The sequence below is a fragment of the Hypanus sabinus genome, chromosome 23 (genome assembly GCF_030144855.1).
Source record: "Hypanus sabinus isolate sHypSab1 chromosome 23, sHypSab1.hap1, whole genome shotgun sequence".
In the NCBI taxonomy this organism is placed as follows: Eukaryota; Metazoa; Chordata; class Chondrichthyes; order Myliobatiformes; family Dasyatidae; genus Hypanus; species Hypanus sabinus.
In genome coordinates, this window is record NC_082728.1 from 242049 (window position 1) to 268484 (window position 26436).

Below are 26436 nucleotides of genomic sequence, written 5' to 3' on the forward strand. Positions count from 1 at the left end.
ATAAGCCATCCAGCCATGTGTGCCAAGAACCCAACGGTATTGCAGGAAAGGACAAGAGACTGAGCCACTCTGCTGAGGAAAGAAAGCTGAGGGGTGACAAATCAAAGGATTTAAAATTAAGGGTTTTTGCGCAGTCAACACAACTAATGTTATCAGTGGTGGACTTGCTGGCCTGTTTAACATGCGTCTCATACATGTCAGATTTAAATGATGTAAATGATGTAAAGGAATAAATGATCACACTACCTGGGCAAATTCTCTTGTGTAATGAGCGGAGATGGAGGGTAAACACTCTCACTTCCACCAAGACAAAAGCTCTTTGTGATCCAAGAAACTCTAAGCTCCACCACTTGTACCTGCAAATAGGAAATACTTCAGGTCATTATGATTCATCTGCACAAACTTCACAAATCAGATTCTAGAGCCAGTGGTCAAAGGAAGTACTCAATGAACTCAACAGCTAATTAAGGAAGAGTCTCTTTACCAGAAAGTGATTAGGTGGAACTCACTACCACAGGAAGCAGTGAATTTATTTTTAAGGGGTGAGACAAAATAGACTAATGTAGTTTGCAACCAAGGGGTAAGCATCAGATAGAATGGGCATCTCTGCTTTATAGCTCCAATTCTTACAAAATGGAAGTTTCATTGCTGGAGTGAAAAAGAGTGGTTGGTCTTTCAGTGCAGCATTTCACTGTGCCCAACCATCTGTCCATGTTGCTCTGGGTGCCATGTCCACAAAAGACAAGCTGCCTCATTCACAGTGCAGAAGAGCAAAAGAAAAATTCAGAGGCCCGTGTTTATGAACTGCTTAGATATTTCAATTAACATTTAACTGCAGTTTGATCAGATATTTCATTAGGAAAGTTGGCATGTCACCAAAGGCACTTGCAAATTTCTACGGATGTATCAGGTAGAGCATTCTAACTGGCTGCATCACTATTTGGTATGGGGAGAGGGTTGAATGCACAGTATTGAGATGAGCTGCAGAAAGTTGTGAACTCAGTCAGCTCTCATAGGCACTGGCCTCCGTAGCATCCAGGGCATCTCCAAGGAATGATGCTTCAAAAAGGTGGTATCTATCATTAAGGACCCCCTCACCCAGGACATGCCCTCCCTTCATTGATATCATCAGGAAGGAAGTATGGAAGCCTGAAGGCACACACAATTCAGGAACAGTTTCTTCCCCTCTGCCATCAGATTTCCGAAGGGACATATTGAACCCATGAACAGTACATTAATGCTTTTGTTTGTACTATTTACTTAGTGTAACTATAACAATTATATACACACATATAGACACATTTACGAGGGAAGTCTTGCTACAGCTGTTCAGAGTATTGATGAGGAAAAGCTGGAGCATCACATACCACTTGGGTCCCACTAAAAGAGTAACCTGTTTGGCAGTTCCTACAATGAGTTAATAGGTAATTTTAGACAAACAACATTCTGGAGAGGTTTGATGATTGATACAGAAAAGTTGTTTTCCCCTTTTGGAAAATCTGGAACTATGACATGATTTCAGAATAAGAGGTTACTTATTTAAAATAAGAATTTACTTCAGAAAGTTGATGCTTTGCAATTCTTTATCTCAAAGGATAGTGAAAATTAAGTTGTTGATTACATTCAAGGTTCAGGACCTTTTGTACAATCAAATGGATTCTTGGCCTCAATCTAACTCATTATGACCTTGCACTTTACTTGCACTGCACCTTTTCGGCAGGTTTGACAGTACTCTGCATACTATCATTGGTTTGTCTCATTCTAGCTTAATGCATTAACGATTTGAATTGTATAAACAGTATGCAAGACAAGCTTTTCACTCTATCGTGGTACACTGGACAATAATAAACCAATATCAACATTATTTACTACAGGGGAATCTAAGCTGATGGATAAGGAATTGGGGTAGAAAAGTGGTGTCAAGACCACAAAGAGTTCAGATGCTTCACTGGCTATATGGCCAAACTCCTGCTCCTTCTTTCCTAAATTAAAGCTGCAGCCACTTGGCACTTCCATTGAAAATAATGGAGTGCTTGCAGACAAAGGCAATTTGTTATTTCTGTACTGACTGCACTTAAGTGCAGTCAAACTCATTTCACACTCCTGTCCTCTACCATCTATCCTGCGAATGCAATTCTTTCAATTACCAGCCTTTTTTTAGTACAGTGAAGGAAGATGTTATTTTGGTTCATGTGCCAATTGCCATCATGTTATGTTCAACTTACTGCATTGTTAATAAGTTGGAGTCACAACACTATAACACAGAAACAGACCCTTCAATCCATCTAGTCTGTGCCAAATCATTAAACTGCCTAGACCTATTGACCTACACCCAGATCATAGCCCTCCATACACCTCCCATGTACAATTCCAAATACCTTATGTTGAAATTGACCTGACATTCTCCACTTGCGTTCACAACTCGTTCCACACACTCACCACCCTAAGTGAAGGCATTTCCCCCTCATATTCCCATTAAACATTTCTCCATTCACCTTTAACCCATGATCTCTAGTTGTAGTCCCACCCAACCTTGGTCAAAAAAGCCTGCTTACATTTACCCTTTCTATACCCCTCAGTTTTGTAGATCTCTATCAAATTTCCCAAGGAATAAATTCTAACCTATTCAGTCTTTTCCTATAACTCAGGTCCTCAAGTTCCAGCAACATTCTTGTAAATTTTTCATGTAATCTTTCAATCTTATTTACATCTTTCCTGTAGGTAGGTGACCAAAATTGCATACAATATTTCAAATAAGGGCTCACAGTCTTGTACAATTTCAACATAACATCCCAACTCCTACACTCAATACATTGATTTATGAAGGTCAATGTGTTACAAACTTTCTTTACGATTCTATCTACCTGTGATGCTACTCTCAAGGAATTATAGATCTGTAATCCCAGATCCCTCAGTTCTACTGCACTCCTCAGTGTCCTATCACATACTACACAAGACTTACCCTGGTTGGTCTTAACGAAGTGCAACACCTCACAGTAATATGCATTAAATTCCATCTGCCATGTTTCTACCTATTTTTTTCCAGCTGATCCAGACCCTGTTGCAAGCGTTGATAGTCTTACTTGCGGTCCACTACATCCCCATAGTTGGCATCATCTGCAAATTTGATGATCCATTTACCCACATTCGCATCCAGATCATTGACATAGATAACAATTAACAACAGACCCAGCACTGATCCTTACAGCACATCACTAGTCACAGGCCTCCAGTCAGGGAGACAACCATCTACAACCACTCTCTGGCTACTTCTGTGAAGCCAACATCTAATCCAATTTACTACCTCACCTTGAATGCCAAGTGACTGAACCTTCTTGACCACACGGGGCCTTGTCAAAGGCCTTGCTAAAGTCCATGTAGACAACATCTACTGCCATACCTTCATTAATCTTCCTGGTAACTGTCTCGAAAAAACTCCCCAAGATTGTTTAAGTGTGACTTACTATGCACAAAGCCACAATGACTAACCCTAATCAGTCCCTGTCTATCCAAATCCACATATATCCAGTCCCTTAGAATACCCACTACTGACATCAGGTTCACTGGCCTATTACTTCTGGCTTATTCTTAAACAACAGAATACTCACTATCCTCCATTTCTCTGGCATCTCACTCATGGATAAGGATATTTTAAATATCTCTGCTGAAGCTGCTGTAATTTCTGCATTAGCTTCCCACAAGGTCTGATGGAACATTGTTAAGCCCTGGTAATTCATCCACCCTAACTTAACCTCAAGACAGCAAGCACCTCCTCCTTATTCTGTATAGGGTTCATGACCTCACTGCTGCATTGCCTCGTATCTACAGACTGTGTCTCGAGTAAATACAGATTTTTAAAAAATCCAATAAGATCTCCATCTGTTTCAGCTCCATTCATAGATTACCACTGATCTTCTAGAGGACCCATTTTTAACCTCACCAATCCTTTTGTCTTAATATATCTACAGAAGCATGTTCTTTTGTATTTCTTATACTTCTCAGGTCTCTCATTTATTCTTGCTTGCCTATACCTGCTATGGACCTACTTTTTCTTAACCAGCACCTCAATACCTCCAGAACCAAGGTTCCATAATTTGTTATCCATGCCTACTATTCTGACAGGAACAAATAAACTCCATGTTTAAAGGCCTCCCATTTACCAAGTACACCCTTGCCAGAAAACAATCTATCCCAATCCACTGTAATAGTCTCCCTTGCCAGATCCTTTCTGATACCAAAATTATTAAAATTATATTTGTTATTTCTTTACAGTGCTAAAATCCTTCACAATTTTAAGCATCTTTCTATATGAGGGGCATCACAGTCCTCCAATTTATGTGCACACCTGAAGGCCCTCCACCATAGAATCATTTTTGGAAATAACTTCTGCATCCTCTCCAAAGTCTTCACATTGTTGTTAAGACCTACACACCCAGCCAGTGGTTTATGAAGCATAGAATAGAGTTGTTAAGGGATTTCTTTAGCCAGAGGGTGGTGAATCTGTGGAATTCATTGCCACAGGTGGCTCCAGAGGCCAAGTTATTAAGTATATTTAAAGCAGAGGTTGATAGGCTCTTGGTTAGTCAAGATGACAAAGGTTACAGGGAGAAAGCAAGAAAATGGGTTTGAGAAGGATAATAAATCAACCATGAAATGGCAGAGAAGACTTGATGGGTCAAGTGGCCTACTTCTACTCCTGTGTCTTATGGTCTTCTTCTGCATTGTTATTGATTTAACTTGCTCAACCTCAGTGTACAATGAACAATAGGCAAGATTTATTATTTTTCAGTATAATAAGGCAATATAATTTTTTATGTACAATGATGTGTGTCTGGAATAGGTTGCCAGTGCACTGGTGAAAACATACAATGGTGCCATTTAGGAGACTTTTGGATATATACATGAATATTAAGGTATAGAAGGCTACAGATTACATGCAAGCAGAAGGCATTTTGTTTAATTTGGTATTGTGTTTGGCACAGCCAGAGAGTCTGTTCCAATGCTCTTCCACATAATGCTCATGTATGTTCTAATCAGGGTCACACAGTTTAAACTGTTAAAATAACAGCATTTCAAGAAGAGCTAATTACTACTGACAGTTTATAGAATATCTTTTAAACATTTCTAGTGTTTGTCTTTGGATTCATTGGGGTGGCTATGTAGAATGTAAAGGTTGGACTGATCTCAGAGTAAAGGTTGGTACAACATTGTGGGCCGAAGGACCCGTGCCTCGCTGTGGTATTCTCATTCAAACTTGAGAACGAGCTAACCCACAAATACAAAAATCCATTTAACAGATAGACAGACATACTTTATTGATCCCGAGGGAAATTGGGTTTCGTTACAATTGCACCAACCAAGAATAGTGTAGAGATATAGCAATATAAGACCATAAATAATTAAAATAATAAGTAAATTATGACAAGTGGAAATAAGTCCAGGACCAGCCTATTGGCTCAGGGTGTCTGACCCTCCAAGGGAGGAGCTGTAAAGTTTGATGGCCATAGGCAGGAATGACTTCCTATGATGCTCAGTGTTGCATCTCGGTGGAATGAGTCTCTGGCTGAATGTACTCCAGTACCTAACCAGTACACTATGGAGTGGATGGGAGACATTATCCAAGATGGCATGCAACTTGGACAGCATCCTCTTTTCAGACACCACCGTCAGAGAGTCCAGTTCTACTCCCACAACATCACTGGCCTTACAAATGAGTTTGTTGATTCTGTTGGTGTCTGCTACACTCAGCCTGCTGCCCCAGCACACAACAGCAAACATGATAGCACTGGCCACCACAGACTCGTAGAATATCCTTAGCATCATCCGGCAGATGTTAAAGGACCTCAGTCTCCTCCCATAAAATTACCCAATACCCAGATGACAATACCTTGTACTGAAACGCATTCTTTGCACTTAACAGAAAAACTTACCTCTTCAACAACTGCTTTAAACTTGCTCTTTTTGCTCAGTACAGGTCGGACACCAGATAACCATTGCACATTGGAGAAAACTTTAGCTGCTCCAAACAACATCTGTCCTGGATAAAACCCATAGGATTCATCAAAGAATTGCCCCTATAAACAGAAAGGTATTGATGAATGTAATTAATGTTGACCCTTTCAAGTGCACAAACTCAGTATGTGAAAACTCGACTCTGCTCAGTGCAGAATATAAAGAATGAATCAACAAGTCTTCAAAAATAATATTCATGATGTAGATTTTCACAAACCTTTCTCTATAGAAAATAATTAAGTTTGCTTAAGTTACATCTACTTATTGACAATTCCAGCCGTATATTAACACACTCAGAAGCAAGTGATGCAATAAATAAGAGTCCTCAGGAATAAACATCACAGGTAAGAGGTTCAAGGGGAATGTGAGGAGCAAGTTTTATTTACTCAGTCATGGATGCCTGGAATGCGCTGTCTAGTATGGTGGTAGAGGCAAATACATTAGAGGCTTTTAAGAGACGTTTGTATAGGCACTTGGATGTAAGGAAGATGGAGGGTTATGAACATGGCGTAGGTAGAAGTAATTAGTTTTTGGGTGTTTTTGATTTGCTATTTAACTGGTTCGGCACAGTGCTGTGGGCCAAATAGCCTGCTCCTGTGCTGTAATCTATGACCATACGCTTCCTTGCACTATATTCCATCTGCCATTTCTTTGCCCAGTCTCCAAATTCATTCAATTCCTTCAGCAGACACCCTTCTTGGTCAATACTATCTGTGCCTCCACCTGTCTTTGTATCATCCGCAAACTTGGCCACATAGCCATCAATTCCATCATAATTGTTGACAGAAAGCAGTGCCAATTCTGACCCCTGTGCAACACCACACGTCACCAGCAGCCAACCTGAATAGACCCCCTTTATTCCAGTGTTTGTTTTCTGGTCATTAGTCAATCTTCTATCAATGGTAGTATCTTTCCTGTAATACCAGAGGTTGTCTTCTTAAAAAACAACCTCATGTGTGGCACCTTGTCAAGGACCTTTCTAAAAATCCAAATAAACATCCACTGATTATCCTTTGTCCACCCTGCCTGTTATTTCCTCAAAGAATTCCAACAGATTTAATAGGCAAGATTTCTGCTCAAGGAAACCATGCTCATTTTAGCTTGCTTCATTATGTGCCTCCAAGTACTCTGAAACCCATAGTTAATTGACTCCAACATCTTCCCAACCACTGAAGTCAGGCTAACTGACCTGGAAATCTGCAGATGCTGGAAATTCAAGCAACACACACAAAATGCTGGTGATAGGAAGAAGTACAGTCGACGTTTCGGGCCGAGACCCTTTGCCCTGACGAAGAGTCTCGGCCCGAAACGTCGACTGTACTTCTTCCTATAGATGCTGCCTGGCCTGCTGAGTTCCACCAGCATTTTGTGTGTGTTGCTATAATTTCCTTTCCTCCTTTCTTAAAACGTAATGTGACATTTGTAATTTTCCAGACTTCCAGAACCTGTTGAGTTCCTCTAGCACTGTGTTGAGCCAACATCTGCAGAATCTCATGAAACTTGTTGGCATGGAGGAGTTGGGCTACAGGATTCTGCTTCCCTGAAGCCCTGATTCTAGTGTCAGAATTACTCAGAGAAACTACGAATTCAACACCGGTCTCCTTTACACATTCTTGTCAAACAGCCCTTTCCTCTTTCAACTGAACCATTTTTTCCCCCTCTTCTGCGTGCCTTCACTCCCACACAAACTGCACCAGGGAATACAGGCAAGCTACAGCAATGAAGATGGTCCTCCAGTTTACTAAGCCCAGTAACAGCAATCTAATCAACCCTTTCCCTTGTTATTAATCAAACCCCGACAGTTTCCTCTAAGGTGTCTACCGCTAAAGGGTACAGCACAACTTGGCTGCAAAGTAAAAATCCAATGTAAAAAAATACTCATTATATTCTTGTATAATAAACAGTTTAAGTACAGAAAGCTATTCTCACTTTAGGTCTAAACGGGTGTTTGTTATACATCCTAACTACTATTTCTTCGAACAAATCTTCATACCTGATCTGCCAATATCAGCATTGCTCCATTATTAGTTGCCAGCTCAGATCTGAACAAAGCCTCACTACACTAGATACAATATCTTCCCCAAAACTCTAGAAGAACTACTCCCAAAACTGCCAGCTACAGAAAAGCTACTCTAGGCTGCATCACTTCTGTCCACCTACCCCATCCCATCCCCTCTAATCCCAAGATCTTTCCCTATGATCTCTGGAGTTCAGTCAGAGTTATACAGTACGAAACAGTCCCTGCAGTGCCAACTCAGTCACGGAGGTCTACCTGTTCCAGTCCTATTTGTCTGCACATGGCCTGTTTATCTTCCTTTATATGTCCAAATGTCTTTTAAACATTGAGACAAAGCCACGGATAACGGCCATCGTCTCTTGGAGACGGAATTGTGTATTGAGTAATATACTATTCATTGAAGCCCTCAGGAGATGACCAGAGTGGGCTGTTTGAGGGATTGCATCATCCCAACCTGATTGACATCTGAGACCCCGTGAGTAAGGATAAAAGGGGGATCTGGGGAACAACCCCTTCAGGCGCACCAGGAGAAACGTACGAGACCGGTGGGGACTTGTGTGTGTGTCCATCCTTGACCGGATGACGAGCCTTCCACGGAACGGCCTCGCTAAAGGACGAATACGGATCAAGATCGGATAAAGGAAAGCCGGCAAATTTCTAAAATCTGTCTCTCTCCAACCAAAGGTTGTAGCCTGAATGAACTGAGTGACTTTTATATTTCCAGCGGACAATACATTATCCCCTAGACAACGATAGAGCTTATTTCTTATTGATTATTATTATACCCGCATTTTTAGATTTAGTATTGACGACATATATTATCTGTATGTTTGCATTGATATTATTTGTGTATTTTTACTAATAAATACTGTTAAAAATAGTACCATCAGACTTCAACGGACCTCTCTATCTTTGCTGGTAAGTGACCCAGTTGCGGGGTTCGTAACAATTGTTACTAAACCCGCTCTACAACTTGCACTCTATACCCAGCAGCCTATGAGGAAAGCATTATGTCAGGTTCCTTTCAAAGATTTCCCCTCTACCTTAAATTTATGTCCTCTAGTTTTAGACTACCCTACCCTGTGAATTGAAGCAATAGGCTGAGAGTGAAGGGGTAAAAGAATCTTGGAGAGAAGTCTTTTTTTTTTAACACACTGCTCGGGGAAAAGAGGCTAGACTGCGCAGGTGTGTGACATAGAGCGCCAAAGGTTTTTAGAAAAGACCACCATATACAGTGGGCAGTGTAGAGAGGGGGAGCAGAGTGGGACGGCTTTGGCGCGAACAGGCAGAAGCAAGGGTAGGTTCCGGTAAGTTTTGTTTTGTTTGTTTAGAGTAGAAGGAATGCCAGGCAGGATGTTGGAATTGCTCCTCTCGCAGGATGTGGGAAGTCAGGGAGGCCTCCAGTGTCCTTGACAAGGACACCTGCAAGAAGTGCATCCAGCTGCAATTCCTAACAAACTGTGTTGGGGAACTGAAGCAGGAGCTGGATGACCTTTGGATCATCCGGAGAATGAGGAATTTATAGATAGTAGCTACAGGGAGAAAGTTACGCCAAAGGAGCAGCATTCAGGTAATTGGGTGAAGGAAGGGGAAAGGGCAGCCAGAACAGGGCTCCCCTGTGGCCATTCCCCTCAACAACAAGTATACCAATTTGGATACTGTTGGGGGGGGGGGGGGGGGGAATGACTTTCCTGGGACAAGCTGTGGCAGCTGGATCTATGGCCCTGAGTCTGGTTCTGTAGTGCAGAAGGGAGGGTGGAAGAAGAGGAGAGCGGTAGTGATAGGAGACTCGATAGTTAGAGGTACAGACAGGAGGTTCTGTGGTTATGACAGAGACTCCCAGATGCTTTGTTGCCTCCCGGGTGCCAGGGACAAGGAGGTCTCCGATCGCGTGCACAGCATTCTGAAATGGGAGGATGAGCAGCCAGATGTCATGGTACACATGGTTCCAATGACGTAAGAAGAAAGAGTGAGGAGGTCCTGAAGAGTGAGTATAGAGAGCTTGGTAGGAAATTCAAAAGCAGGACCTCGAGGGTGGTAATCTCAGGATTGCTACCTGTGCCACGTGCCAGTGAGGGTAAGAATAGGATGCTCTGGAGGATGAACACGTGGCTGAGGAACTGGTGTAGGGGGCAGGGTTTTAGATTTCAGGATTATTGGGACCTCTTCTGGGACAGGTGGGACCTTTACAAGAGAGATGGGTTACACCTGAACTACAAGGGGACCAATATCCTTGCAGGGAGGGTTTAAACTAGATTTGCAAGGGGATGGGAACCAGAGTGCCAGAGCAGATAGTGGAGCGGGGGTGAAAATAAATGATGTTAAAGGTTCATGCAAAGTCACAAATAGAAGGGTTGTGTGTGGTGGTAATAATCTTCTGAGGTGTGTCTATTTCAATGCAAGGAGTATTGTGGGGAAGGCCGACAAGCTGAGGGTGTGGATTGACACATGGAATTATGACATTGTAGCCATTAATGAAACTTGGCTACAGGAGGGGCAGGACAGGCAGCTTAATGTACCTGGGTTTCAATGTTTCAGATGTGATAGAGGCAGACGGATTGGGTGTGGGGGGGGGGGGGGAATGTTAGTCAGGGCAAATGTTACAGCAGTGCTCAGGCAGGACAGATTAGAGGGCTTGTCTACCAAGGCCATAATGGGAGAAGCTGAGAAACAGGAAAGGTATGACCACAGTTAATGGGGTTGTATTACAGACCACACAATAGTCAGCGAGAATTGGAGGAGCAAATCTGCAGAGAGATAACAGACAACGGCAGGAAACACAAAGTTGTGATAGTAGTGGATTTTAATTTTCCACATATTGATTGGGACTCCCATACTGTTAAAGGTCTAGACGGGTTAGTTTGTAAAATGTGCTCAGGAAAGTTTTCTAAATCAATATATCAAGGTACCGACTAGAAAGGATACAATATTAGATCTCCTATTAGGAAACAAGTTAAGACAGGTGATGGGAGTATGTGTATGGGAACAGTTTGGTTCCAGTGATCATAACACCATTAGTTTCAACTTGATCATGGATAAAGATCAATCTGGTCCTCAGGTTGAGGTTCTAAACTGGAAAAAGGCCAGATTTGAAGAAATGAGAAAGGATCTAAAAAGCGTGGATTTCTCTGGCAAGGATTTTGTTGGTAAGTGGGAGGCCTTCAAAGGAGAAATTTTGAGAGTGCAGAGTTTGTATGTTCCTGTTAAGGTTAAAGGCAAAGTGAATAAGAATAAGGAACCTTGGTTCTCAAGGGATACTGGAACTCTGATAAAGAAGAAAAAAATGTATGACATGTATAGGAAACAGGGAGCAAATAAGGTGCTTGAGGATTATAAAAATTGCAAAAAAAATACTTAAGAAAAAAATCGGGGGGGCTAAAAGACACGAGGTTGCTTTGGCAGTCAAGTTGAAGGATAATTCAAAGAGCTTCTACAGGTATATTAAGAGCAAAAGGATAAGTAAGGGATAAAATTAGTCCTCTTGAAGATCAGAGTGGTTGGCTTTATATGGAACCAAAAGAAATGGGGGAGATCTTAAATGGGTTTTTTGTGTCTGTATTTACTAAGTAAACTGGCATGGAGTCAATGGAAATAAGGCAAACAAGTAGTGAGGTCATGGAACCTATACAGATCGAAGAGAAGGAGGTGCTTGCTATCTTGAGGCAAATCTGAATAGGTAAATCCCCAGGACCTGACAGGGTATTCCCTCGGACCTTGAAGGAGACTAGTGTCGTAATTGCAGGGCCCTGGCAGATATATTTAAAATGTTGGTATCTACGGGTGAGGTGCCAGAGGATTGGAGGATAGCTCATGTTGTTCAGTTGTTTAAAAAAGGCTCTAAAAGTAATCTGAGAAATTACATGCCGGTAAATTTGACGTCGGTAATAGGTAAATTACTGGAAGGAGTACTAAGAGACAGGATCTACAAGTATTTAGATAGACATGGACTTATCAGGGAAAGTCAACATGGTTTTTTGCAAGGTAGATCATGTTTAACAAATCTATTGGAGTTTTTCAAGGAGTTTACAAGAAAAGTGGATGAAGGGAAGGCAGTAGATGTTGTCTACATGGACTTCAGTAAGGCCTTTGACAAGGTCCCGCATGGGAGGATAGTTAGCAACTGAATATTCCTAGGTATACATGGTGAGGTAATAAATTGAATTAGGCATTGGCTCAATGGGAGAAGTCAGAGAGTGGTAGTGGAGGATTGCTTCTCTGAGTGGAGGCCTGTGACTAGTGGTGTGCCACAGGGATCAGTGCTGGGTCCATTGTTTGTCATCTGCATCAATGCTCTGGATGACAATGTGGTAAATTGGATCAGCAGATTTGCTGATGATACAAAGATTGGATACAAAGATTGTAGTGGACTATGAGGAAGGTTTTCAAAGCTTGCAGAGGGATTTGGACTAGCTGGAAAAATGGCACATGAAGTTTAATACAGACAAGTGTGAGGTATTGCACTTCGGAAGAAAAAACCAAGGTAGAATATACAAGGTAAATGGTAGGGCACTGAGGAGTGCAGTAGAACAGAGGGATCTGGGACTATAGATACATAATTCCCTAAAAGTGGCATCACAGATAAAGAGAGCTTTTGGTACATTGGCCTTTATAAATCAAAGTACTGAATAGTTGGAATACTGAAGATACTGAAGAGTTGGAATGTTATGGTGAGATTGTATATGTCATTGGTGAGGCCGAATTTGGAGTATTGTGTGCAGGTTTGGTCACCAAATTACAAGAAGGATATTAATAAGGTTGAAAGAGTGCAGAGAAGGTTTACAAGGATGTTGCTGGGACTTGAGAAACTGAGTTACAGAGAAAGGTTGAATAGGTTAGGACTTTATTCCCTGGAACGTAGAAAAATGAGGGGAGAATTGATAGAGGCATATACAACTATGAAGGGTATAGATAGAGTGAATGCAAGCAGGCTTTTTCCACTGAGGCTAGGGGGAGAAAAAAAAACAAGAGGACATGGGTTAAGGGTGAAGGGGGGAAAAGATTAAGGGGAACATGGGGGGGGGGGCTTTTTCCACACAGAGTGGTGGGAGTGTGGAATGAGCTGCCAGATGAAGTGGTAAATGCGGGCTCACTTTTAACATTAACAAGAAAAACTTGGAAACAGGTACATGGATGAAAGGTGTATGGAGGGATATAGTCCAGGTGCAGGTCAGTGGGACTAGGCAGAAAAATGGTTCGACATACCCAAGAAGGGCCAAAAGGCCTGTTTCTGTGCTGTAATGTTCTATGGTCCTATGGAAAGACAAGCCATTCACTTTTATGTCCTGCATGATTTTATATACCTCTATAAGGTCACCCCTCAGCCTCCAACACTCCAGGGAAACTTATCCAGCCTCTCCTTGAAAATCTAGCCTCTCCACAACGTGAAAATCCTATCAAAACTTATTTTCGTTTAAACAGGGTTTACTAGATCAATTGCTGCCCCTGACAGAGTCTAGACCATTGACTATAGCTGCAGGACCAAGTGGGGAGAAACTTAATACAGGTTTCCCCTGCTATCTGAAGGTACAGCGTTCCTATGAAACAGTTCGTAAGCCGGAATGTCATTAAGTGAGTAAGCAATTACCATTTATATGGGAGAAATTTGTGAGCGTTCCCAGACCCAAAAAATAACCTTCAAAATCATGCCAAATAACACATAAAACCTAAAATAACAGTAACATATAGTAAAAGCAGGAATGATATGATAAATACACAGCCTATATAAAGTTGAAATACTTTTCTACAATCATTGCAGTACTGTCTAGAGTAGCGAAAATTTCACTACGTAGCGGAAGCAGTCTCTCTGGTAACTTTAAGCTATGAGGCTGCCCTCGCTTCAGAAACAGATCAAACCACCCATGACTACTTTTAAATTCCACTTTTGCAACACTTTCATCATCCCGCGCTTTCTGTTCCGGCTTATTATAAAGACTTACTGACTTCTCCTTAAGTAGAAGGTAACTTCATGGAACACCACACTTTCTACAACCATCAATCCACTCAAGTAATAGACTTTCTATTTTATCCATTATTGGGTGCCGACTAAGAGAGACCACTGCTACCAGCAGAACCTACAGTAACATTGGCAGCTTTCAAGATTCTTTTTCTCTGCGTATAAATCGTGCGAAAGTTTCAACGCGCGGACAATGTCCTTACTTCGATCACCACAATTGAAACACTGAATTATGTCTAGTTTTATGCTAAGTGTAACACCCTTACGAGCTCTTTTAGGCTTTTCCGATACTTTAAAACTCATCTTGCTAATGGATGCACAAAATAAATCAACATAAAGCACAGATGCTCACAGGCACGTGTTTAAGCAATGGCAGCTGGAATGCAATTCCAGGGGAGGAGCTTGGCTGCTCAGGACGTTTGCTGCCTTTTTTTCGCAACAGTGAAAACACCTTCTGTTAGCGAAAATCTGTAGCTAATGTAGGTCTTTCGTAAAAGCGAGATGTCGTAAAGCGAGCGTTCAAAAAACGGGGGCCACCTGTATACATAGCACAAAAATTTTCGAATTCACTACCCCAAAGGACTCTGGAGTTAGTCATTCATTGTAAAAAAAAAAACACCAGGAATCAGAATCAGGTTTATGATCATCAGCATATGACGTGAAATTTGTTTACTTAGCAGCAGCATTTCAATGCAATACATAATATAGAAAAAAAATAATAATCAATAAGTAAATCAATTATAGTATATGTATATTGAATAGAATAAAAATCATGCAAAAAAACAGAAATAACATATATTTAAAAAGTAAGGTAGTGTCCAAGGGTTCAATGTCCATTTTGGAATTGGATGGCAGAGGGGAAGAAGCTGTCCCTGAATTGCTGAGTGTGTGCCTTCAGGCTTCTGTACCTCCTTCCTGATGGCCTCCAAACAGCAGCTGGGATGAGGATTACAAATTACAGCAGGAGATAGAAAAGGCGTGTCAGAAGGGCAATGTCATGATAATTATTGGGGATTTTAACATAAATTCAGATTGGGAAAACCAGGCTAGTACTGGACCTCAAGAGAGAATTTGTAGAATGTCTAAGGAATGGCTTTTCAGAACAGCTTGTTGTTGAGCCCACTAGGGGATTGGCTGTTGTGCAATGATCTGGAGGTGATAAGAGAGCTTAAGGTTAAGGAACCCTTAGGAACAGTGATCACAATATGATCGAGTTCACTTTGAAATGTGAGCAGGAGAAACTCAATTCCAATGTGTTGTCGGTATTTCAGTGGAATAAAGGAAATTACAATGGCATGGAAGGGGATCTGGCCAAGGTTGACTGAAAAGGGACACTAGCAGGAAGAACTGCAGAGCAGCAATGGCTGGAATTTCCGTAAAAAAATCAGGGAAATGCACAACATAAATATTCCAAAGAAGAAGAAATTTTCAAATGGAAGGAGGACACTACTGTGGCAGACAAGTGAAGTCAGAGCCAAAGTAAAAGCAAAAGAGGGCATACAAAGAAGCCAAAGCTAGTGGGAAGATACAGGATTGGGAAGCTTTTAAAAACATGCAGAAGGAAACTAATTTCAAAGAAGATACCAAAAATATTTTTATGTATATAAAGGGTAAAAGTGGGTAGATGTAGGACCAATAGAAAATGACACTGGAGATATTGCAATGAGACACAAAGATAGCAGAGGAACTGAATGCATATTTTGAAAGATATCTGCAGTATACCGGATATTCAGGGAAGTGAAGTATGCGCAGTGAAAATTACGACTGAGAAGGTGCTCAGGAAGCTTAATGGTCTGAGGATAGATAAATCTCCTGGACCTGATGGAATGAACCGTTAGGTTCTGAAGGAAGTGCACAGGCAGTAACAAATAACGTTTCAAGAATTGATAGATTCTGGTATTGCAATGGATGACTGGAAAATTGCAAATGTTACTCAACTATTTAAGAAGGGTGGGAGGCAGCAGGAAGGAAACTATAGCCTGACATCAGTGGTTGGGAAGTGGTTGGAATCCATCGTTAGGATTGAGATTACAGAGTACCTGGAGGAACATGACAAGATAGGCCAAAGCCAGCTTGGTTTCCTAAAAGGAAAATCCTACCTGACTAACCTACCGCTATTTTTTTTGAGGAAATAACAAGCAGGGAAGACTAAGGAGATGCAGTAGGCGTGGTGTACTTGATTTTCAGAAGGCCTTTGACAAGGTGCCACACATGAGGCTGCTTAGCAAGGTAAGAGCCCATGGAATTACAGGGAAGTTACTAACACAGGCGGAGCATTGGCTGATCACCAGAAAATAGAGTGGGAATAAAGGGATCCTATTCTGGCTGGCTGACAGTTACCAGTGGAGTTCCACAGGGGTCGGTGGTGGGACCGCTGCTTTTTACAATGTATATCAATGATTTGGATGGACTATGGGATTAATGGATTTGCAGCTAAATTTGCCAATGATACAAAGATAGGTGGAGGACTGGGTAATGTTGAGGAAACAGAGCCTGCAGAGAGACTTGGGTAATTTAGGGGAATGGGCAAAGAAGTGGCAAATGAAATACAATGTTGGAAAGAGTATGGTCATGCACTTTGGTGGGAGAAATAAATTGGCATACTATTAAATAGATGGGGGGAGAATTCAAAATGCAGAGATGCAAAGGAGTCCTTGTGCAGGATAGCCTGAAGGTTGACCTCCAGTGGTGCAGAAGACGAATGCAATGTTGACATTCAGTTCTAGAGGTACAAAATATAAGAGCAGGATGTGCTTTTGAGGTTCTATAAGTCACTTATGAGACCACACGAAGTACTGTGCAAAGCTTTAGGCTCCTTATTTTAGAAAGGATATACTGACACTGGAGAGAGTTCAGAGAAGATTCAAGAGAATGATTCCAGGAATGAAAAAGTTACCATATTAGGAATGTCTGCCAGCTATTGGGCTGTATTCCCTGGAGTTCAAGAGAATGAGCGGGGGATCTCATAGAAACATTCTGAATGTTAAATGGCCTGAACAGATTAGATATGACACAGTTATTTCCCATGGTAGGGGAGTCAAGGACAATAGGGTATGACTTACTGATTGAAGGACATTCATTTAGAATAAAGATGTGGAGAGATTACTTTAGTCAGAGGGTGGTAAATCTGTGAAATTTGTTGCCATGAGCAGCTGTGGAGGCCAAGTCACTGGATGCATTTAAAGCAGATATAGATAGGTTCTTGATTAGCCAGGGCATCAAAGGGTATGGGGAGAAGGCAGGAGAGTGGGGATGACTAGAAGAATTGGATCAGCCCGTGACTGAATTGCAGAGCAGACTTGATGGGCTGAATGGCCTACTTCTGCTTCTATACCTTATGCTCTTATGGTAACAGTGAGAAAAGGGCATGCCCTATATGCTGGAGGTCCTTAATAATGGACGCTGCCTTTCTGAAACACTACTCCTTGAATATGTCCTAGATACTTTGTAGGGTAGTACTCAAGATGAAGCCGACTAAATATACAACCCTCTGCAGCTTCTTTTGGTCCTGTGCAGTAGCCTCCCCATACCGGACAGTGATGCAGCCTGTCAGAATGCTCCCCAATATACATTTATAGAAGTTTGAGTGCATTTGTTGACATACCAAATCTCTTCAAACTCCTAATGAAGTATAGCTGCTGCCTTGCCTTTATTATACTTGCATTGATATATTGGGACCAGGTTAGATCTTCAGAGATCTTGAAACTGCTCACTCTCTCCACTTGTGATCCCTCTGTGAGGACTGGTGTGTGTTCCTTCATCTCACTCTTCCTGAAGTCCACAATCAGCTCTTTTGTCTTACTGACGTTGAGTGCCAGGTTGTTGCTGCGACACCACTCCTAGTTTAGCATATCTTGGTCCAGTACGCCCTCTTGTCACCACCTGAGATTCTACCAACAATCATCAGCAAGTCTATAGATAGTAATTGAGCTAATCCGAGCCACACAATCATGGGTATATAGAGAGTAGAGCTGGCCTAAACACACACCCGAGGTACACGAGTGTCTATCATCAGCGAGATGTTATCACCAATCTGCACACATTGTGGTCTTCCGGTTAAGAAGTCAAGGATCCAGTTGCAGAGGGCCAGGTTCTGCAGCTTCTCAATCAGGATTGCGGGAATGATGGTATTAAATGCTGAGCTATAGTCAATAAACAGCATCCTGACAGATGGTCTAAGGTCATGAGAAGAGCCATTGAGATTGCATCTGCCGTTGACCTATTTAGTGACAGGCAATTACAGTGGGTCCAAGTCCTTGCTGATGCAGTAGTTCAGTCTAGTTATGACCAATTTCTCATAGCATTTCATCACTGTAGATGTGAGTGCTACCAGGCGATACTCATCAAGACAGCTCGCATTATTCTTCTTCGGCACTGGTATAATTGTTGCCTTTTTTAAACAAGTGGGAGCTTCCATCCGTAGCAGTAAGAGGTTGAAAATGTCCTTGAATACTCCTGCCAGTTGGTTGGCACAAGTTTTCAGAGCCTTTCCAGGTACTCCTTCCACTTTGTGAGGGTTCACTCTCTTTAGACAGCCTAACGTTGGCCTCTGAGACAGAGATCATAGGGTCATTAAGTGCAGCAGGGATCTTCACAGCTGTAGTTATATCCTCCCTTTCAAAGCGGACATAGAAGGTGTTGAATTCATCTAGTAGTGACGCATCGCTGCTATTCATGATATTATATAACCATATAACCATATGACAATCACAGCACGGAAACAGGCCATCTTGGCCTTCCTAGTCCGTGCCGAACCCTAGGAATAACTGTGCATAGTTCCCTGAAAGTGGAGTCTCATGTAGATAGGGTGGTGAAGAGGGCTTTTGGAACGCTGGCCTTTATAAATCAAAGCATTGAGTACAGAAGTTGGGATGTAATGCTAAAGTCGTACAAGGCATTGGTAAGGCCAAATTTGGAATATTGTGTGCAGTTCTGGTCACCGAATTATAGGAAAGATATCAATAAATTAGAGAGAGTGCAGAGGCGATTTACTAGGATGTTACCTGGGTTTCAGCACTTAAGTTACAGAGAAAGGTTGAACAAGTTAGGTCTCTATTCATTGGAGCGTAGAAGGTTGAGGGGGGGATTTGATCGAGGTATTTAAAATTTTGAGAGGGATAGATAGAGTTGATGTGAATAGGCTGATTCCATTGAGAGTAGGGGAGATTCAAACAAGAGGACATGATTTGAGAGTTAGGGGGCAGAAGTTTAAGGGAAACACGAGGGGGTATTTCCTTACTCAGAGAGTGATAGCTGTGTGGAATGAGCTTCCTGTAGAAGTAGTAGAGGCCAGTTCAGTTGTGTCATTTAAGGTAAAATTGAATAGGTATATGGACAGGAAAGGAATGGAGGGTTATGGGCTGAGTGCGGGTAGGTGGGACTAGGTGAGATTAAGAGTTCGGCCGAGATGGCCTGTTTCCGTGCTGTGATTGTTATATGGTTATATGGAGTTGGGAAGAATAGTTTGGGAACAGTTGTCAGAACTCGATTTCTCTTGGTCAACACATTTCAAGGCTAACAGACAGGAGTTCAGGATCAACATGTTCCAATGAGGATGAAGAATGGTGAGGTTTAGGAATCTTGGATGATGAGAGGTTACAAAAGGATGACTCAAGGTTTAGGAAGCTGATATCAGATGGAAAGGAGTCAAGGAGAGTTAAAAGGTACCATGAAATGTCATTGACATGTATGATTATTTTTTTTATTGATTTTTTTAATGCATTTTCCACAACACTACAAATTAAAAAACCCAAACCAAAATAAAAAATTAATACAGTGCAAAATAAACATACAATAATAATATAATACAAAAAAGATAATTAAGAAAGCACCCAAATTGAAGTCATGTAAAGTTAGTATCCTCCCCAAGCCCCACAACAAAAAAAAACTCCAGACCAACCACAACAAAATATAGAGAATATAAATCAGGACATTCAAACCCCCAAAACTGTAAATACACTTGAAAATAGAAGATAATAATGCCTACTACCCAAAAAAAAAGAGCTGAAAGTAAGGGACTGAAAAAAAACCTTAATTAAGAGGAAAGTACTCAATAAAAGGTCCCCAGACCTTATGAAACTTTATATCCGAATTAAGAATTGAATAATGAATTTTTTCAAGGTCTGAACAGGACATAATATCATTAATCCATTGAGCATGCGTGGGTGGGGCAACATCTCTTCATCTAAGGAGGATTAGACGTCTAGCCAGGAGAGAAGCAAAAGATAATATTCGACACTTAATCAAACTCAAACGTATATCTGTCTCACCCAAAAAACCAAACAGAGCAATTAAAGGATTAGGTTCTAAGTGATGATTCAGAATACAGGATAAAGTTATAAAAACATCTTTCCAAAATTTCTCTAAACTAGGACAGGACCAGTACATATGAATAAGAGAAGCCTCGCCCCTTTTGCATTTATCACAAAAGAGGACTAATATTAGGGTAAAATCGAGATAATTTAGATTTGGACAAATGGGCTCTATGAACAATCTTAAACTGTAAAAGGCAATGGCGAGCGCAAAGAGAGGTTGAATTAACCGATTTGAGAATCGAGTCCCAAATCTCAGCAGATAAAGAGATATTTAAATCATGCTCCCAAGCCATTCTAATTTTTTCCACAGGGGCACGCCGTAAGAATGCTAATTTATCATGAATAAATGATATTAAACCTTTACCCAGTGGATTCATAGAAAGAAAGAAATCCATAACATTTTTCTCAGGCATTTCAGGGAAGTTAGGAATTAAAGGATTGATAAAGTGTCTAATTTGGAGATATCTAAAAAAATGGGCATTAGGCAGATTGAACTTAGCAGAGAGCTGTTGAAAGGATGTGAAGCGATTATTGATAAAAAGATCTTCAAAATGTCTAATGCCCTTCCTATACCAATCATAGAATGTTGAGTCATACATAGTAGGTAAAAAAAAAAGATGATTATGTAAGATAGGACTAGAAAGGGAAAAACCATAAAATTTCTTAAACTGGGCCCATATTTGCAAAGTGTATCTGACAAGAGGATTAACAATTAGTATAGACAAACTACTAGGGAGTGCAGAGCCAAGAAGTGCAGAAATGGATAAATCTTTAGTGGAATTCAACTCCATTGCCACCCAATTAGGGCACTCGGGTTGGCTATGAAAAAAAGACCAAAAGTTAGTGCAACGCATGTTAGCTGCCCAGTAATATAAACAAAAGTTAGGTAAGGCTATGCCACCCTCTTTTTTAGATTTTTGAAGATAAACCTTATTAATTCTAGAACGCTTATTCTTCCACAGATATGACAAAATAATAGAGTCTAAGGAATCAAAAAAGGTTTTAGGAATAAAAATTGGGATAGATTGAAATAAATATAAAAATTTAGGGAGAACATACATTTTAACAACATTAATACGACCTACCAAGGACATAGATAGAGGTGACCATTGTGACAGACTCTGTTTTGTAGTATATAAAAGATTGGCAAAATTTTCACAAAAAAGATCTTTAAACTTCCTTGTAACTGCAATCCCAAGGTAAGTAAATTGATTATGAACTACTTTAAAGGGGAGGTCACGAAATACTAATACTTGTGCTTCTTTATTACTTGGCAAAAGTTCGCTCTTATGTAAATTAAGTTTATAGCCAGAAAACTGGCTAAATTGATCAAGAAGTGAAAACATTGGAGGTAAGGATGTGGACGAATTTGAAAGAAAAAGTAATAGATCATCAGCATAAAGAGAAACTTTATGCTCAACATCCCCCCTCCAGATCCTGGTCAGTTCAAGACAGCTTTGGAATGCTATCGCCAGAGGTTCTATAGCCAAATCAAAGAGAAAGGTACTTAAAGGGCATCCTTGACGGGTGCCATGTTTGAGGTTAAATAGCTGGGATTGCTGAAAATTAGTCAAAACAGAGGTGGTAGGACACAGATACAGCAATTTGATCCAAGAGATAAAACTTTGACCAAAGTCAAATTTTTCTAAAACTGCAAAAAGGTAGTTCCACTCTATACGATCAAATGCTTTCTCCGCATCAAGAGAAATAACGCATTCAGGAATCCCAGTTGAAGGTGAATATGAAATGTTAAATAAACGCTGAATGTTAAAAAAAGGAAGACGGTTTTTAATAAAACCAATTTGATCATCAGAAATAATAGAGGGAATAACAGTTTCTAATCTATGAGCCAAAACTTTGGCCAAGATTTTAACATCAACATTAAGCAAAGAAATTGGCCTGTACGAGGAGCACTCTGTTGGGTCTTTACCCTTTTTTAATAGAAGAGTAATAGATGCCTCATTAAAAGAGGGTGGCAATTTACCATAATTAAACGAGTCAGATAGTACTGAGAGTAACTGAGGAGAAAGAAGTGAAGAGAATGATTTATAAAATTCTACGGGGAACCCATCAGGTCCAGGAGATTTCCCTGAAGACAATGCAAAAATTGCAAAAGATATTTCTTCCGATGATATAGGCTCATTAAGTTTTGCTTTAAAATCAGATGAAAGCGAAGGAATATTCAGATTATTTAAGAAAAGATCAACAGAAATATTCTCATTCAGAGATTCAGAGGAATAAAGCCAAGAGTAAAAATTTTTAAATACGTCATTGATTTCTAAGTGATCCGATATAAAATCCCCATTCTCCTTCCGGATCTTTGTAATATGTTGCTTAGCTTTAGAACGCCTCAGCTGATTAACTAGAAATTTACCAGATTTGTCACCATGAATATAAAAGCGATTCTTACTTTCAAGAAGTTGGCGTTCAACAGGTTGAGAGGACAGAAGATCAAATTTAGTTTGAAGTTCTACACGCTTCTTGTATAATTCAGGATTATTAGTTTGAGCTGTTATGTCCGTAGCCCCCTCCTTTGTGAGAATCGCAAGATCACCGGTGGGTTGGGTCAAGGGGCCCAGGAAATGAGAGTTGGACGTGCAAAATGCCTCGTTTCCCCAGCGATGTAAAGCTATGGGATATGGCCATTGTCTCCGGAAGACCAAGTTGTGTATTGAGTACTGTACTATTCATTGAAGCCCCTCAGGGGATGACCAGAGTGGGCTGGTTGAGGGATTGCATCATTCCAACCTGACTGACATCGGAGACCCTGTGAGGAAGTATAAAAGAGGGTCTGGGGGACAACTCCTTCAGACGCACCAGAAGAAACGTTAAGCGACCACGTAACAGCAGGAAGTCATTTGAAGGAAGCCACGTGCGTACAATTCCGTGGCTGGAACCACGGAAAACAGCTTTTAGCTAACAACGGGGAAGCCCGCTCCCGACTCAACGGATTGGCACCATAAAAGACCTGGGGCAAGTTTAAACCGCATCACTTTTAAACCCAACAACGCTGCAGCTTGAACGAACTGATAGTGACTGTTATCTTTCCATCGGACAATACATCAACCCCTAGACAACGATAGAGATATTTCTTATTGGTTATTATTATACCCGCGCTTAGATTTAGTACTGACGACGTATATTATCTCTATGTTTGCATTAATCTTATTTTTGTGCCCTTTATCAATAAATACTTTTAAAAATAGTACCATCAGACTTCAACGGACCTCTCTATCTTTGCTGGTAAGTGATCCAGTTACGGGAATTCATAACAGAGCATACAATTGATCTAATTCTTTAATCTGATTAATTAGGCCTAATCGATCTATACAGGACTTTCTATTAAGATTTGCTGTATAAGAGATTATTTGACCCCTCAAATATGCTTTCATGGCATCCCAGACAATCTGGGATGACATTTCAGATGATGTATTAGTGTTAAAATAAATTCCTCTGAGGGAGACCAGGAAAGTTTAAAGACAAAGAAATTGGGGCATGGTCAGAAATCAGTATACTCTGCTAATCACAAGAATAGACAAATGAAATAAGTTGATTATCAAATAAAAAATAGTCAATTCTAGTAAAGGTATGGTGAACATGTAAAAAAAAAGAATAATCTCTCTCAGTAGGATGAAGGAAACGCCATATATCTGAGATACCATAAGTAGAAAGAAAAGAGTGAATAGCTAAAGCAGATTTAGTAGGTTATCAGTAACAGAGGACGATCGATCCAAATTAGGATCTAACCAACAATTAAAGTCACCACCCAGTATAAGAGAATATGAATTTAAATCTGATAGTGAGGAGAAAAAATGTTCAAAAAAAATTAACATCATCAAAATTGGGAGCATACAGGTTTGCTAGTACAACTTTAGTATTATATAATTTACCAGAAACAATAATAAAACAGCCATTTGTATCAGATATCTTATTATGGAGTTCAAAAGGAATATTTGAATTAAGGATGGAAACCCCCCCCTAGCTTCGGCGGCAAAGGATGAATGAAAATGTTGACCCACCCACTTTGACAAAAGCTGAGAATTATCAAAACTACGAATATGAGTTTCTTGAAAGAAAGCCATGTCAGCTTTGAGTTGTTTAATATGAGAGAAGACCTTCCTTCTTTTAACAGGATGATTCAATCCCTTTACATTCCAGCTCACAAATTTAAGTGTATTAACCAGTATCAATTATTAGTGCATAGAAGGTAGTAGGCATATAAAAATATCAAACAGTACAATAACAGTCCGGGAGCAAAAATGTAAACATAAATCAGTAGAATCAGGACAGAGACATGTCCTGAATAACAAGGGAAAACAAAAAAAAACAGTGAGTAGTGTTGGAACTGGAGAACCCACCCCAGCCTCGCAACCCCAAACTAGATGACTACCCAAAAAAGCAGCTAGCTCTACAAAAAATATTAACCCAAAAATGACAATAGACAATAGGTGCAGAAGTAGACCATTCGGCCCCTCGAGTCTGCACCGCCATTCTGAGATCATGGCTGATCATTCACTATCAATACCCAGTCCCTGCCTTGTCCCCATATCCCTCGCTTCCCCTATCCATCAGATATCTATCTAGCTCCTTCTTGAAAGCATCCAGAGAATTGGCCTCCACCGTCTTCCGAGGCAGTGCATTCCACACCTCCACAACTCTCTGGGAGAAGAAGCTCTTCCTCAACTCTGTTTTAAATAACTGACCTCTTATTCTCAATCCATGCCCTCTGGTACTAGACTCTCCCAACATCTGGAACATATTTCCTGCCTCAATCCTATCAAATCCTTTAATTATCTTAAACGTTTCAATCAGATCCCCTCTCAATCTCCTCAATTCCAGTGTGTACAAGCCCAATCTTTCTGCGTAAGACAGCCCTGCCATCCCAGGAATCAACCTAGCGAATCTACGCTGCACTTCCTCAATTGCCAGAATGTCCTTCCTTAAACCTGGAGACCAAAACTGTACACAATATTCCAGGTGTGGTCTCACCAGGGCCCTGTACAAAAGCAAAAGGACATCCTTGCTCTTGTACTCAATTCCCCTTGTAATAAAGGCCAACATTCCATTTGCCCTCTTCACTGCCTGTTGCACTTGCTCATTCACCTTCATTGACTGATGAACTAGGACTCCTAGGTCTCTTTGCATTTCTCCCTTACCTAACTCTACACCGTTCAGACAATACTCTGCCCTCTTGTTCCTGCTTCCAAAGTGGATAACTTCACATTTATTCACATTGAATGACATCTGCCAAGTATCTGCCCACTCACCCAGCCTATCCAAGACTCCCTGTATTCTCCTAACGTCCTCTTCGCATGTCACACTGCCACCCAGTTTAGTATCGTCAGCAAACTTGCTGATATAGTTTTCAATGCCCTCATCTAAATTGTTGACATAAATCGTAAAGAGCTGTGGTCCCAATACAGAGCCCTGTGGTACCCCACTAGTCACCTCCAGCCAGTCCGAGAAACACCCATTCACTGCTACCCTTTGCTTTCTATCTGCCAACCAGTTTTCTATCCATGTTGAAACCCTGCCTCCAAAGCCATGAGCTCTGATTTTACTTCTATGTGGCACCTTATCGAAAATCCTTCTGAAAATCTAGGTACACTACATCCACTGGCTTACCCTCGTCTAACATCCTTGTTACACCCTCAAAAAAACTCCAACAGATTAGTCAAGCATGATTTGCCCTTGGTAAATCCATGCTGGCTCAGCCTAATCCTATTACTGCCATCAAGATGTGCCACTATTTCGTCCTTAATAATGGACTCAAGCATCTTCCCCACTACTGACGTTAGGCTAACAGGGCGATAGTTCTCTGTTTTCTCCTTCCCTCCCTTCTTGAAAAGTGGGATAACATTAGGCTCTCTCCAATCTTCAGGAACTGATCCTGAATCTAAGGAACATTGAAAAATGATTACCAATGCATCTGCAATTTCCTGAGCCACCTCTTTTAGAACCCTCGGATGCAGACCATCTGGACCCGGGGATTTATTAGCCTTCAGTCCTATCAGTCTACTCATCACAGTTTCTTTCCTAATGTCAATCTGTTTCAATTCCTCTGATATCTTATGACCCTGGCCCATCCATACATCTGGGAGATTGCTTGTGTCCTCCCTGGTGAAGACAGATCTAAAGTA

General features: G+C 40.9%; 1 protein-coding gene across 2 annotated transcripts in view; it reads right to left on the reverse strand.

Moving 5' to 3' along the window:
- LOC132379854 ((E3-independent) E2 ubiquitin-conjugating enzyme UBE2O) overlaps window positions 1–26436 on the reverse strand; it is a 186588-nt gene that overhangs the window by 103474 nt on the left and 56678 nt on the right. For both annotated transcript variants that reach the window (XM_059948119.1, XM_059948117.1), the window contains exons 6-7: window positions 5931–6074; window positions 247–356 (exon numbers count right to left, since the gene is read on the reverse strand). In XM_059948119.1, coding sequence (XP_059804102.1) covers window positions 247–356; window positions 5931–6074 — 254 coding nt within the window. The remainder of the gene's footprint in view (window positions 1–246; window positions 357–5930; window positions 6075–26436) is intronic.